At 63.8% G+C, this 15,297-nt stretch overlaps 2 protein-coding genes across 2 annotated transcripts in view; one reads left to right on the plus strand and one right to left on the minus strand.

Moving 5' to 3' along the window:
* Positions 1-88: 88 nt before the first annotated feature.
* DFFA (DNA fragmentation factor subunit alpha) lies at positions 89-8,176 on the minus strand. Its single transcript, XM_055140521.1, has 6 exons — positions 7,985-8,176; positions 5,256-5,417; positions 4,037-4,173; positions 1,077-1,266; positions 847-992; positions 89-375 (listed from the first exon to the last, which is right to left on the minus strand). Exons 1-6 carry the CDS (start codon positions 8,118-8,120, stop codon positions 163-165), a joined length of 984 nt encoding a protein of 327 aa, XP_054996496.1. The 5' UTR covers positions 8,121-8,176; the 3' UTR covers positions 89-162.
* Positions 8,177-9,834: 1,658 nt separating this feature from the next.
* PEX14 (peroxisomal biogenesis factor 14) overlaps positions 9,835-15,297 on the plus strand; it is a 98,756-nt gene continuing 93,293 nt past the window's right edge. The window contains exon 1 of the mRNA XM_055140520.1: positions 9,835-9,944. Within this exon, the coding sequence (XP_054996495.1) occupies positions 9,885-9,944 (60 nt within the window). The 5' untranslated portion in view covers positions 9,835-9,884. The remainder of the gene's footprint in view (positions 9,945-15,297) is intronic.

Raw genomic sequence — 15,297 nt, forward strand, 5'->3', positions numbered from 1 at the left:
GGGGGGCTCAGCTCTCGGGGGGGGGGGGCTTCCCAGAGGCCCCATCAGGCCGGGGGTGGGGGAGACAGGCGCCCTGCGCTTCAGGAGCTAAAACGAGGCAGAAATGATTTATTGATAACAAAAAGCAAGGCGACGGGGCTTTCGGGCTCCTCCCAGCTGGAGCTAGGTGGGGTCCGGCCGGGCACGTTTGGGGTCCCGGGGCTGGCCGGGGGGCGGGTCCTGCCGGGCAGAGACGCTCCTGAGGGCGTGCAGGGTTTGCAGCTGCTGCAGGCGCTCATCCAACTCCTGGGCGCAGGCCTGCTGCACGGCCTCTGTCTTCTCCACGGCCCACCCCAGGGCCGCGGCCAGGGCGCGGGGGTCTTCTTTGGTGACCAGCTGCGGTGGGAAGGAGGGACCTTGAGGTCTCCGCGTGCCCCCCGGCTCTCCCGGGAACAGGAACGAGCCGTCGGTCCTGCAGGCGCTTAGGCCCCCTTGGCGGAAACACCGGGAGACGCCAGGCTGGACCCTGAGCCATCACCTTGGGCAAAGGCCCTGGGGTAGACAGGTCTGCCGGGAGGAGTCTCCAGCCCCCAATGTGGACACAGAGCCAAGCCCCCGGTCAAGATTCTGTCTGGGTCTGTCCAGCAGCAGCACGAGACCAGGCCTGGGGCCCCGCTAGGCGCTGAGGGACGGTCTCAGGCTGCAGCTGCCCGGCTGCTGTCGGGGCTCTGGGGAGGTCGCGGGCGCACCGGCGAGTGGGCGGCGAGGCCGGGGCCGTGGGCGGGCCGGCACGCCCGGGAGCCTCCGCGGGGCCCTCCCCTCGGGTGGGTCCTCCTCTGCAGCTCAGGGTCCCGCGTTCTCGCCCACCTCCAGGTCCTGGCTGGACAGGCTCAGCTCCGGGGCCGCCTTCTCGCGCAGGGCGGCGAGCAGCTGGCCGGGGAGGACAGGCCCCGGCCGGCTCTCGGGGCAGGCGCCCGTGTCCACCGTGTCCGCCTCCTCGGCGCCTCTGGGCTCTGCGGAAAGGGGGGCGCTCAGGACCCCGGCGGGCACGGGGCGCCGGCCCCCCCCCCCAGCGGGCCGAGGGTGGGCAGGCCTACCTGGGGGCGGGGCCAGCACGCAGCCCTCCTTCTGCAGCGCCTGCAGGTACAGCTCCAGCAGCTGCCGGGACTGGCGCGCCTCCTCCCTCTGGTCCAGCGCCCGCTGCAGCGCCTCCTGCAGGCCGCGCGCCGACGCGCAGCTCTGGCTCAGCTCCAGCGCCAGCTCCGAGCAGGGGGCGTCGATGAGCACCTGGGGACAGGCCAGACCCTCAGCCACAGGACTCAGGCCCCAACCCCTGCCTGCGGCTTCCCAGCACCCACGTGGCCCTGGGCCGGGCTTCCTGAGGAAAGAAAGGAGGGAAATGGGGCCGGGTCATTAGTACAGCGGGAACGCGCCGGCCTTGCACGCGGCTGGCCTGGGTTCGGTCCCCGGCACCCCACGGGGTCCCCCAAGCACCTCCAGGAGGGATCCCTGAGTGCAGAGCCAGGAGTCAGCCCCGAGCACCTCCGGGTGTGGCCCAAAAACAAAAGCAAAAAACCAGAAACAAACAAACAAAAAGCAGTAAAGGAAATGAGGCCTTGGGGTCTGGGCCGGAGGGAGTAAGGGAGGGAGGACATTAGCCTTCCACAGCGGCGACCGTCAGGAGCCTGGTTCAAACCCGGGTGCCCCATACGGCCCCCATACCCGCCAGGAGGGATCCCTGAGCACCATGCTAGGGCCCAAGACAAGGACACCAAACCCAAGCCCGTGAACCCTGCACGGACAAGGAGCCGCACGATCACTTACACAACAAAGAAAGATGAGGTTGTTTGAATTTTGGCTCTGGCCACACCCTGCGGTGCTCAGGGGACCCGATGGGATGCGGGGGATCAAACCCAGGTCAGCCGTGCGCAAGGCAAACACCCTTGTTTGGATGAGGCTGTTTTAAACCAGAATTTTTCTAATAATTTTTTTTCCTTTTTGGGGGGGGGGGGCCGTGCTCGCAGGTGGCTCCGTGCAGTGGTACCCGGTGGTATCAGGGCTGACCTGGGGCCTGGCACGGCCGTGTGCCACCCTCCCAGCTGGTGCCACTGATTTCCTTCCCTGGGCAGGGCCACGCCTGGCGGTGCTCAGGGGTTACTCCTGGCTCCGTGCTCAGGGGTCACCCCTGGCAGCGCTGGGGGTACCATAGGGGGTGCCGGGGGCTGAACCCGGGTGGGCCGAGTGCAAGGCCAGCACCGGAACTGCTCTACCATCATTCCAGACCCCCCAATGATTTTCTTTTGGTGTCAGGGCCACACCTCAGGTGCTCAGGGCTGACTCTGGCTCTGTGCTCGGGAACCCCGTGGGGTTGGGGTCTAACTGCCCTCGAGGGGAGCGCCTCGGCCTCCGCCTTTGCACTATTTCTTTGGCTCCATATTCATACACGTGGGTGTAGAAATAATTTATGTCTTGAGAAGTCATAAGTTTAGACTTAATACATTGATAAATTTTTTAGGCAACATAACTGTAGGCGTTTTGTTGATGCAACTGGCATCAGTCTTAGTGAACCACAAAGCGACCGGGTGTTTGCACGGGCCGAGGAGAGTCGCTCACCGGGCCAGGAGCCGCCCCTTCTGCAGAGTCACAGCATTTCTCTTTCGTGTGACGCAAACTGTATTCTTTGCTTTGGGGACAGACCTGATGGTGCTCAGGGGTTCCTCCTGGCTCTGGGTCAGGAGTCAGTCCTGGCGGGGCTCGGGAGACTGACCCGGGCCGGCTGTGTGCAGGGCAAGCGCCCTCCTGCTGTGTTTTCTCTCCTGCCCCTCGTGACAAAAACTTTCAAGACCTGCCCCAGCAGCTTCTACAGATACGATACAGTCACCATCGGCCTCACGCTGTGCACTTGATCATCTACTTCTATTTTTTAAATTCATTTATTGTTTTGTGGGGTCCACTCTGGGCTCTGCTCGGGGCATACGCTGGCTGTGTGTTCAGGGACCCCCCGGCGGGGTGTGGGGGACAGTGTGGAGAGCCGAGGACCAGATGACTGGGCCCGGCCTCGAGCAGGGCAAGGGCCTGACCTGCTGGACCATTTCTCTGGCCCCTATTTTAATTTTAATGATTTTTTTTTTTTGCAGCGCCAGGGAATGAACCTGGGGCACCTATTTCTGAAATAATTAGCTTTTAAAGAGCATGTTTAGTCAGTGAAAGGAGGCCTTACTCACTATACCCTGCGAGAAGGGTCATCCTGAACTGGTTCCGCCCCTTGGCACGAGCGGCAGGAGGTTAAAAATACTCGCGAAGGGAAGGTCAGATGCAGAGACGCAGACGGTGATTCTAAACTCCGCTGCGCACGGAGCTGCTCGGGCTCAGGAGAGACGAGAATAAGAGCCCGCACTGCTGCGTTTGTCCTGTAACGGCGAGAAAACGGCCGCGGAGCCCTCTGGGAGGGGAAATGAAGACTGCGGATGGCTTGGTTGGGTCCGTTCTGCCACATCGGCGGTGCTCAGGGGCTGCTCCCACCTCAGTGCTTGGGACTGCTCCTGGCAGTGCCAGGGGGCGCTGCGGTGGGCCTCCCAAATGCAACGCCTGTGCCTGAGCATTTAAGTCACTTCTCCAACCCGAGGAGGGACCTTCCGATTTAATTAATTAAATGCTGTTTTGCTTTTTGGGTCACACCCGGCAATGCTCAGGACGTACTCCTGGCTCTGCACTCAGGCATCACTCTTAGCGGGGGGGGGGGATGGTGGGGGGGGAACCATATGGGGTGCCGGGGTTCAAATCCAGGTCAGCTGCATATGCCCTCCCTGCTGAACTATCGCTCCAGCCCCAAGTCACATAATTCTTTTGCTTTTTGGGCCACATCTGGGGATGCTCAGGGTTACTCCTGTCTCTGTGCTCAGGAGTCAGTACTGGCAGTGCTCAGCGGACCATATGGGGGGCCGGGAATCGAACTCGGGTCGGCCATGTGCAAAGCAATCCCCTGGCCGCCGTCCTCTCTCGGACCCCCAGCAGCTTGTGCGGGTGAGTGAGGGCAGCAGGGGGGGCGGGAGCCCACCTGGAGATCTTCCTCGGACAGGAGGATGATGCTGGAAAGATCGTCCTTCAGCCGCTGGGCCACGTTCTTCCACCTCAGCCCGACCCCACTGTCCGTTTCGTCAAAGGACTCCTGGGAGATCCAGGCCGTGCCTCCGTCTGCGAGGGAAACGCGGTCACGGGGGGCGGGCAGCCCGGCAGTCCCACGCCCTCCCTGCCGCTGACCCAGGAAAGGACGGCGGGTGAGAGAAGCACCTTTCCCGGAGGGTTTTTTGGGAAAACTTTAGGTGAATTTTATTGTACATAAACTGTACCACCTGGAGAACTTCTTGGTCTGTTTTTTATTTTGGGGTCACATCTGGCAGTGCTCAGGGGTTACTCCTGGCTCTGTGCTCAGCTATATAGCCCTGGCGGTGCTCAGGGGTTACTCCTGGCTCTGTGCTCAGGGATTCTGGGGTTTCCGGGGGTCGACCCTGGGCCAGCTGTGTGCAAGCACCAGCCCCGCTGTTCTCTCTGGAGAACTCTCAGGCGGAGCCGAAGCCCCTTCTCGGCGGGAAACTCTCTCTGGGTTCTCCTGGGGAGGGAAGCCATGGACGCCAGGACGGGCAGGGCCTTGGCCCCGCACCCCCAGACCGTGGTGCGACCCCCCTGCACCCTCTAAGGTCTCCCAATCCTTCTAGGGGTGATCCCTGACCACAGAGCCAGGGAAAAGTCTGAGCCCCGCTGGGCGTGGCCCCAAAGCCACGTCAGGGCCCCCCGCCCCAAGCCCCTCCCGGCGCTGAGACCAAGCGCTTCTCCCAGTGGCCCTCCACCGGGCTGATGTGTCCCCGGACACGTCTGTGCTCTCGGCTGACAGGGCTGCGGGGGGGCCACTGGCATCCCGTGGGCACGGCGGTGCTCCCTGCTCTGCACGCGTGGGCAAACTGAGAGGCCGGGTTCCCCGGCGCTGTGTGCTCTCACCCTGGCGCCGAGCAGCGGGGGCGGGCTGTCCACGCCCCGCAGCCACCCAGAGGCCGGGTGACGCGGGCCGGGGCCTGACCCCCACCTGCAGACCCAGCTCCCCGCCCACTGCCTTTCAGTCCGGGGGCTCTTGGGGAAACGGGGCCCGTCTCTCCTTCACCGTCCCCCAAACTTGGCACCACTCCCGGCCTCCGGAAGGTCGCCGGCAAGCTCGTGCCGGCCAGGTGCTGACCAGGCCGCTGGGCCGTGACGGAGGCCGCACCCTGGCCGCCGTGTCCCACCTGAGTTGCTGTATGTCCACTTCTCGTCCCCGACCAGCGCCACAAACTTGGTGTTGGAGGGCAGGCACAGGAAGTAGTCGTCGTCGTCCACAACGGTGCCGTCCTCCGCCAGGACCAGGCTGACGGGCGCCAGGGACCTGTCAATGGCCAGGATGTCGCAGGCTGGGAGGAAGCAGGCGACGAGTGACAAGTGTCAGTGAGGAAGTGACCTCGGCTCCTGCCTCCCGCCTTTCAGCGTGTGCTTCCTCGGAGCCCGGCGCGATCCCCGGCAGCTCCGACCAGCCCCCGCTCCCGGCGCTAGAGGCGCACGGGCCTCGAACCCCGTGCCTGTCCTAGGTGCTTCGCTCAGACTCGTGACGGTCACCGTAAGGAAGGCCCTGTTTGTTATCTGCGCTCGGCAAATGTCCACCCTGGGCTCAGAGAGGTTAAGTGACTGGTCCCGGGTCACACAGTCAGTGGCAGAACAGGCTCCTGAGCAAGTGTGTCTCCCACGGTCACACCCACAATAGAAGGTATCGATTGGGTCTTGATGGGAATGGACAACAGATCAAAGTCTGGTTTCATCCCCGGGAACAAGAGATCTCAACGGGAACCTTAAATTCTCATGTCACGGGGCCAGGGGAGAGCACGTGGGTAGGGGACTGGTCGTGCACGCGCCCGATCTGGGTTTGATCCCTGGCACCCCATGGAGTCCCCCGAGCACTGCCAGGAGTAGTCCCTGCATGTAGAGCCAAGAGTGACCCCTGCGCATCGCCAGGTGTGGCCCCTAAACAGGAAACAGACAATCTCGTGTCGGGTGTCGAGAGAGGGAGGAGGCCCGCGTCTCTGCAGCTCCCCCTTTTGTAGCTGTTCCGATCTACAGGAAAGTACGGGTGACTTTTTTCCTTCTTGCTTTTTGGGTCACACCCGGCAGTGCTCAGGGGCTCCTTCTGGCTCTGCACTCAGGAATTAACTCCTGGTGGTGCTCGGAGATCACATGGGACGCGGGGGATCGAACCTGGGTCGCCCGCACGCCAGGCAAACGCTGTCCTGCCGCTCGGGCCCCTGGAGGATACCCCTATGGGCAGCTTTGAGCACCTTACAGTGAGTGGGAAGAGGCTTTCTCGGGGCTGCCTGGGCCTCCTCCGCAGTGCTGGCAGGACTAGACGGAGTGGAGGCAGCCGGGGACTGGGCAGTTGGGGCCGGGGCTGACTCCCTGTCAGGGCTCAGGAGACCGTGGGGCGCTGGGTCCTCCTGCACCTGAGCTCCGCCCCCTAAACTCTCGGGCCTGGGAATGTTGCTCAGGCCTTGCTGATAGAACCCGAGGGTGGAGAGCTGGTGAAGTGCAAGTTCAAACAGTGAGAAAGGCCAGTGGGCGCGCGAGTCCTCCCCGGAGTCACGGTCCCGGAGTGATTCACCGGCGTGGGGTGATTCATCCCTTCTGATCGCTACTCTGTGAGGCGCTGGCCTCGGTCTGGGGGTGCCCTGGCTCTCTGTAAACGCGGTGCCTTTTCTCTCTCCCCTTTACAACAATTTTTTTTTTCTTTTTAACTCTTGGGCCACCTCCGGTGCCGCTCCGGGATCACCCCTAGAGGTGTTTGGGGGCCCACACGGGATGCCCGGGATGGGAGTGGGTCTGCAGCTTGCAAAGCAAGTGCTTCAGCTTTGTCCTGTCACGGGGGCCCCAGCTCTCTCCCCGGCTGCAGCGACAGCACAGCGGGTAGGGCGTTCACCTCGCGCGCAGGCAACCCGGGTTCGATTCCTCCGCCCCTTTTGGAAAGCCTGGCAAGCTACCAAGAGCATCTCGCCTGCAGGGCAGAGCCTGGCAAGCTCCCCACAGCGTGTTCGATATGCCAAAAATAGTAACAAGTCTCCCAATGGAGACGTTACTGGTGCCCGCTGGAGCAAATGGATGAGCAACGGGATGACAGTGCTACTTAAAAAACTTAAAAAAAAAAGAAATTTCTTTGATGTGGGGGGAGGTCCCTGCTGGTGGTGCTCAGGGGACCCTGCTCGCAAATACTGGCTCCAGCCTGTCGCCCTCTCAGTCAAAGCTACTAACTTCAGAACCCACAGGGGTGGCGGGACTCAGAAGGCGCCTTGGTAACTCCCCACTTGGGTCCCTGGGCCCTGCTGGGCGCACAGCGCGGGGCGCCCCCACCTCCCGGCTCCCAGCGGGGCTGGGGGGCGCCGGGTCCCCGGGATGGCAAGCCGGGGGGCCCCCCTTAAGGGGCAGGTCACTCTCCTCCTGCCCGCCCGCTGGGAAGGACGAACAAGGAACTGCAGATCGCTCTGCCCAATGGTCAGCGCTGCCCCCACCTCCACCCGCGCGCAGAAGCCTCGGGTCCAGCGACCCCCGGCCCGCGCCTCGACCCCAACCCCGCGGCACTCTCACCCCGATCCCGCGCCCCGAGCCCCGCCCACGACCCTGCTGCGCCCCGAGCCCGCGTCCCACCCCCGAACCCGACCCAGAGCCCGCGTCCCACCCTTGAACCCGCGCCCCGATCTCCATCCAGACCCCAACCCCATGCCCCGGCTCCGACCTGACTCCGAGCCCCGCGCCTTGACCCCGACCCCAAACCCGCGCCAGACCCTGCTGGGCCCCGACCCCGACCCCGACCCCGACCCCGCGCCAGACCCTGCTGCGCCCCGACCCCGACCCCGCGCCAGACCCTGCTGCGCCCCGACCCCGACCCCGCGCCAGACCCTGCAGCGCCCCGGCCCCGCCCGCCCGCGCCGGCCCCGCCAACCCTTGCTCCTCAGCTCCTCCAGGCACGAGGCCGCCACGCCGTGCTGCTCGCGGCTGTGGTTGCGAAGCAGCAGACACGGCTTCAGCGGCCGGAGCTCGCCGGCCTCGGGGGTCCCGGCGTCCCCCGCCGCGTCCATCCTCTCCGCGGCGCGACGCGACCCAGTCTGGAAAGTCGGGCGCGAGCCGCCGCGCACAGCACGCCGGGAGACGTAGTTCTCCGCGCGCGGAGAGCCGGCGCGGGGCCGAGGCACCTGGGAGATGTAGTTCTGCGTCTCGGCGCTCACGTGAGCCCCCGCAGAGCATACCGGGAATTGTAGTTTCTGGGTCCAGAGCCCCCTCCCTGACCGCCTAGCGGCCACTCCCCCCAGAGGTGCTCCGGGGAAGGTGCAGGGGTACCCAGCCGTGACCAGGATCAAAACCAGGCCTCAGGTGCTTCTTGGCTTATGTTTAGGACTCCAATCCTCTTAGAAATGAAATCCTAGGGAGTTATTTCGCGTTCTGAAGGCCGCGCGTGCATTCTCCTTTGCGGTGTTAGAGCACTCCTGTTATATAAGATGCACAGTATCGATACTGAAATAAAACTGTCATTGTCCTGTGCTCATCGATTTTCCCATCCCAAGCGGAGTAAGATATCCTAACCTTCAGACTAATTGGGAGGAAGTCAATTAGAAATATTGATGAGAGCCGTTTCCAGTCTTGCACACAAAGAAGCATTAGTTATGGGCACATTTCCACTCCTGGATTCCCTGTCTCAGCTGTGTGTGGGGACCTCAGGAAAAAGCTTCGATAAATAGATTAAACATTAAGGCCTCAAATCATAAGAGAAGGGGGGGGGACACCGAGCACATCACTGAGACTGTCCAGACGCTGATGACCAGCTATCTGTCCTTCTTCTCGTACTGCTCCTTGGGTATGACCTCCTGCCCAAAACCAACACCAGAGCAAATCAACAAAACCTAACATCTCAGATGAACATAATAAAAGAACCAAATTGGCTCTTCATTTAAAAGCAGGAATTTTATGCAAACAAGAACTAGCTGTAATATCCACTCAGGGACAATCCTCTCTTGTTTAGGAAAGAAATCAGATTATCCCTTCTTAAGAAAAGTGCAGAACATTAAAGCCGTGTTTGGTAGGAGGAAATGTTCATCGGAGCAACCCTTAGGAGTCTCCTCGTTCTTCCCACTCCCGTTGGTGCTCAGGTCTTACTCCAGGTTCTGTGCTCAGGGATCACTCCTGGTGGGGCTGGGAGGACCGTGTGGGGGATGGACTCTGGGAGAAAGGCCAGCACCTACCCTCCGAACTCTCGCTCTGGCCCCAGGATTTAACCAGTTCTTCAGTGGAATTTCAGAGTTAAAAAAATCTAACAACTCACGATACAAAGTAATGATGGTCACGTAAGCTCTGACTCCCTGCACCCCCCAATAATTCTGAACCCCAGTAGTCTTATGCCTGTGATGGTGTGTGTGTGTGTGTGTGTGTGTGTGTGTGTGTCTGTGTGTCTGTCTGTCTGGGCAGCAGGCACTGAGTTCTGGATCTTTTTATTTCTATTCTATCAGTGTTCCTGGCAAACCAATAGACCCTCAACGTCCTGCCTGTACCCAAACATTCATTTCCACGTTTCTTCACTCAGAGTAGTGCGGTCCGGTCCCTAGGTGCCCAGGGTACTGTGAGGGTGGGCAGAGTTCTGCACTCCGCTGGGAGGCAGAGGCCAGAGGACACCTGCGAGGACAGGACCCCCGCCCCGCCCCGCCCCGCGCGCCCCCGGCCCCGCCCCGCGCGCCCCCGGCCCCGCCCCGCGCGCCCCGCCCGCCCCGCGCCCCATCGACGCGCTCGGCGCCGGCTACTCTGGCCTGGGCGCCGCCGGGCGGGCGCGCGGGCAGCGGCCGAGGCGCGCGGCGATGGACTGGCCAGGCCTGGGGAAGATGGCGTCCTCGGAGCAGGCCGAGCAGCCGAGCCAGGTACGGGAGCGGGACTGGCCCTCGGGGGCGGGGGGCGCCGGGCGGGGGCTGCGCGCCGCCCCCTCCGCCCCGCCCGCGCCGCCCGGCCCCTCCCCGGGGACCCCCGCGCCGGACGCGGGCCGGGGCGGCGGGGCGGGGCCGTGCGGGGAGGGACCGGCCGGGCCGGGGTCCCCGCACACAACGGCCGCGTCCCGGGCCCGGCCCGGCCGCCCCGCACGGCCCCGCGCCCGGGGGGACAGTCGGACCCGCGCCCCGCCCGCCCGCCGGCCGCCGCCGCCGCGGGTCTGCGGCCAGGCTGGACCGGGCCCGGCGGCGGGTCCGAGCGCGCCGCTCCGGCCGGCCCGGTGCCCCTTTGCCCTCCTTTCGGAACCGGCCCGGCCCGGCGCGTCAGGGCCTGGCGGGCGGCCGGGGCGACCTGCGGGCCGGGCCGCGCCTCCGCCTCCGCCTCAGTCTCCGGGCGCCGCCGGACCCGCCCGCGCCCCCGCCCCGCCCCCGCCCGGACCCCTGCCCGGACCCCCGCCCGGACCCCCGCCCCGCCCCCGCCCGGACCCCCGCCAGGACCCCTGCCCGGACCCCCGCCCCGCGCCCGCCCGGACCCCCGCGGCGCGGCGCTGCCCGCCAAGCCCTCCGGCCCCCGGGCGGCCTGGCGCAGTCGGACCCGCGCCCCCGCCGGGGACGTGGGGGGCGCGGGGGCCGGCCCGTGGGGTGGGCCCCGCACGGCAGCGGCGTGTCCGGGGCTGCTCGGGGTCAGCTGGCCTGAGCGCCGGACCTTCTCTTGAACCGGGGTGCACCGCCTTTATCACCGGCTTAGTGGCAGGGCTCTTGGGGGGGGGATAGTATTATTTTGAGTTTTAGCGACCACTCCTGGCTGTGCACAGGGACCCTGCGTGGCGCCACGGACGGGACCAGACCAGCCCCACGCAAGGCCACACCTGGCTCTCCGCGCTCTGCCCGGCCCTGGTGTTAGGACAAGATTGAAGTTGTCAAGCGAAGGCCTGGAGCCATAGCACGGCGGGGAGGGCCTTTGCCTTGCACGCGGCCGACCCGGGTTCGATTCCCAGCATCCCATAGGGTCCCCCAGCACTGCCAGGAGTAATTCCTGCGTGCAGAGCCAGGAGGAACCCCTGAGCATCGCCAGGAGTAATTTCTGGGTGCAGAGCCAGGAGGAATCCCTGAGCATCGCCGGGTGTGACCCAACAATAAAGTTGTCAAGGTAAAAGTTGTCTGTGCATCGTGGTAAGTTCAGCTATTACCCACACAGCCGGGCCACAGGGAGTCCAGGCCATGAAGACGAGGCTCAGGCCCAGAGGATGGTCCCGGCACCCGCCTTGCATACGGCCACCCTGCAGCTGTCCCCAGCCCATAGGTGGTCCCCACGTGCCACCAGGAGTGACCCCTGAGCCCTGCTGGGTGTGGCCCTCCAACCCCCAAGCAAAAACAAAGAAAACAAACTGAAGACTTACAACAAAACCTATCCCAGACCTTCAGTTCTCCTTCCCGCTGCTTGGGGGAGCCTTCCAGAAAGATCTCAGGCGTCTGCTTGAAAGACGTGTGCCAGTGTGGAGAATCCTTTCCCCCACAGAACGTTTCTGCTGGGGGCTGGAGCGACAGTACAGTGGGCAGCGCGCTCGCTTAGCGCGTGGCTGATCTGGGCGCCATCCCTGACACCCCCTGTGGTCCCCGGAACCCATCAGGGGTAGTTCCTGAGCACCACCAGCTCCCGCCCCACCAAAAAAGAGAAAACCCTCAAAATTTGTTTTCTCGTTGAAGTAATGTTTACTTACAAGATTCTCTGTGTGTGTGTGTGTCTGTGTGTCTGTGTGTGTCTGTGTGTTTGTATATATATATATATATATATTTATATACATATGTATATATGGGCTGGAGTGATAGCATAGTGGGTAGGGTGTTTGTTTGCCTTGTACGCAGCTGATCGGGTTCGATTCCTCCGCCCCTCTCGGAGAGCTCAGCAAGCTACCCAGAGTATCCCGCCCACACGGCAGAGCCTGGCAAGCTCCCCGTGGCGTATTCGATATGCCAAAAACGGTCACAAGTCTCCCAATGGAGACGTTACTGGTGCCCGCTCGAGCAAATCGATGCGCAGCGGGAGGACAGTGGTATAGTGCTGTATATGTTTGTTTGTGATGCTCAGGGATTGCTCCTGGCTCTCACTCAGGGGTCACTCCTGGCCACATCAGGGGACCGTATTGGGCCGCCGGATCATCCACGTGCGAAGCAAACACCCTACCCCTGTGCTCTCTGCGCCCCCACCCCCGAAATACGTGTCAGGGACACGGTTTCGCGCTTCGGGCTGTTACTCCCCCGCCCGCCTGCTCTGCGCTCCCTTGGCCCACGCCCCACCCGCGAGGTCTCCCGTGGTGTCTTCCCTCCTGCCCCACTCGGCAGGCCCCACCGAGGGGAGGGAGGCGTCCGTGTTGCTGAGGGTGTGTGCGGGTCCTTGCGTCGCTTGGTGTTGGGGCCACACCTGCTTGCTCCTGGCGCCGTGCTCAGGGCTTTCCTGCCAGTGCTGGGAACGGGGTGCGGCCACATGCCGGGCACGCGCCTCACCCCTGGGCCTCGGGGGCTTCTCCTGGCTCTGTGCCTGCTGGGGTGGGGGGACCCCCGTGGCCTGGGGACCAAGCCAGGCCTCGCACAGCGTCTGCTTCCCTGCCGAGGGGCCGGGTGCCCTGCGCCTCGGCCTCTGTGAGGCGGCTGAGAGAACACGGGGGCGCGGGATGCCCTCCGCAGGCCGGCACCCCGGCCCGCTGCTCTTCTCTCTCTTCTTTTGTTTTTGCTTGGGGGGGTCACACCCGGCGATGCCCAGGGCCGGCTCCTGGCTCTGCACTCAGGAATTATCCTGCTGGGCTCGGGGACCACACGCGATGCCGGGATCCAACCCGGGTCGGCCGCTGGCAAGGCAGATGCCCTCCCCGCTGTGCTGTCGCCCCCACCCCCAACTGTTCCTGTTCGATCTCGTTTCCTTGAGACGTGCAGGGACGCTGCGTGCGGGGTTCGTCCTGCTTGCTCCCGGGCTTCCCGGGGACACTGCCCGTCTCCCTTCGGCCTGTTGGCCTCGGGGCCACACCCGGCAAGGCTCAGGGGACCCTGTGGGGTGCCGGGGCTTGAACCCGAGGCGGCCGTGTGCCAGGCCAGCGCCCTCCCTGCCGTGCTGCCTGCCTGCCCTGGCACTGGCGGTTTCTCCCTGGCAGCGTTTCAGCCCTGTCGCCCGCGTCCTTGGCGGGGATTCCGTCTGTTGCCTCCTGTTTGCCTCTGCCCATCCCGCAGTGCTGTCCTTAGCGTCGCCCACTCTGGGCAGAGGTTCGTCGGGGCCGTAGGAGTGGGGGTGTCACTGCGCCCACCTGGGCAGGGGGGGAGGGTGAGCGCTCGTGCCCCCCTGGCGCACTCCGTGGGAATGTCCCCTCTCCACGCGGACACTCACTGACTCCAAGAGTGCTGGGCACGGAGATGCCTGGTGGAGAGCCCTTGGGGAAGTACCCAGTGTGCGCGTCACCCGACAGGGCGGGGCCCCGCAGACCCGGGCACCCAGTCTCCCCCGCCAGCCTCTCGGCTGGAAGGACTCTGAACTGTGACAGGGTTGTGGGCCGGGAGAGTACAGTGGGATTAGGTGCCTTGCAGGCATCCAACCCGCTTGATCCCCGTCCCCTGAGCACCGCCAGGAGTAAGCCCTGAGCACTGGGCGAGGCCCGTCCCCTGCCCGGTGCAAGAGTAATGCAGATAGTGCTAGGAGAGCGGAAGGGCTTTAGATGCTGGCCCTGCTGCCGGCCACCCAGGTTTGACCCCTGGCCCCACATACACAGTCCCCTGAGCACTGCCAGGCGTGGTCCCCAAACACTGCTAAGTATAGTCAGCCCACCCCTGCCTCCAGTAGTAATAGTAGCACTGTACCACTGTCACCCCATTGCTCATTGATTTGCTCGAGCGGGCACCAGTAACGTCTCCATTGTGAGACTTGTTACTGATGTTGGCGTATCGAATACACCACGGATAGCTTGCCGGGCTCTTCGAGAGGGATGGAGGAATCGAACCCGGGTTCGCCGCGTGCAAGGCAAACGCCCTACCTGCTGTGCTATCGCTCCAGTCGTGTAACAATGGTAATAATAATAATGATACAGAGAGCTCCTACTCTCCTATGCAGTACCCATAGAAGCGCCCAGGGGCCAGAGAGATGGCTCAGTGGTCAGGCATCTGCGTGAGACAGCCCAGGGCTCAGTCCCCAGAGCCGGGAGGAAGCCCAGGAGACAGAGTCTGCTTGCTCCTGCCGGGCTCAGAGAGTGTCGTGGAGACCCGGGTCCGTCTCCCTGTTTCCTACATTTCTGTGACTGTCCCCGTGTGTCTGTCTGAGATTTTGGACTGGGATTTCCTTTTGTTTTCTGTATGGTTTTGTTTTGGGGCCCCACCCAGCAGTGTTCAGGGCTGACTCCTGGCTCGCACTCAGGAGTCAGACCTGGCGGAGGTCAGGGGACCCTGTGGGATGCCGGGGGTTGAGCCGGGCCAGCTTCGTGCAAGGCCAGCCCTCCCCGCTGTGCTGCGGCTCTGGCCCCTGCTGGCATTCTGAAAAACGTCTTTGGGTTCCGTGTCTTGGTGAGCGACACGGTGCTGCTGGCAGCCAGACGTGCCTGTGGGGCGCCAGCTGGAGTGGTGTGGAAGTCGCACGGGCCGTGGGGCGAGTGCCGGTGTCCCACGACCAGCCCCTGCCGGAGCCGGACAGGTCGGTTTCTTTAAACCGCCCTTGCTCCGCTTCCCATAAATCCCGGCTGGCCCCGGGCTCTGCGCTGCCCCCCCCCCCCTAAATCACACTCGTCGGCGGCGGCTGATTTAGGAGCGGATTCATGGTATACGACTGCGTCTGGCTCCTCTGACCGAGACGCGTGGGAGATTCATCTCGCGTGTCTTTTGCTCCCTTGATTTATTATTTGTTGTTGGTGCTTGGTTTTTTAAAATTAAATTTTGTTCTGTTTCGTTTTCTCTTTTGGGCCACACCGGGGATGCTCAGGGTTCCTCCTGGCTCTGCACTCGGGGGTCCCTCCTGGGGGTGCTCTGTGGGCTCGGGGTCGAACCCAGGTCGGCTGCGTGCAAGGCAAACGCCTTCCCGTGGACCATCGCTCCTGCCGGGAGCCCAGTCTCCGTGAGTGTGGCTGTCCCTTCACAGTGGGGGGAGGACATTAGTCCTTTAGTGCTGCAGGCGCGGTGGCCACACAGGCACGGGTCCCACGCGTTGGTCGGGGTCTGGGCAGGGTGGACCCAGTCCCGCGGCTCCACTGCGTCCTTCTCGGCCGGGGCGGGAAGGTCCTGCCGCTCCTGGGGCCAGGCTGAGGGTCGCGGTGGCCGCTCA

Source organism: Sorex araneus, chromosome 5 (assembly GCF_027595985.1).
Source record: "Sorex araneus isolate mSorAra2 chromosome 5, mSorAra2.pri, whole genome shotgun sequence".
Lineage (NCBI taxonomy): Eukaryota > Metazoa > Chordata > Mammalia > Eulipotyphla > Soricidae > Sorex > Sorex araneus.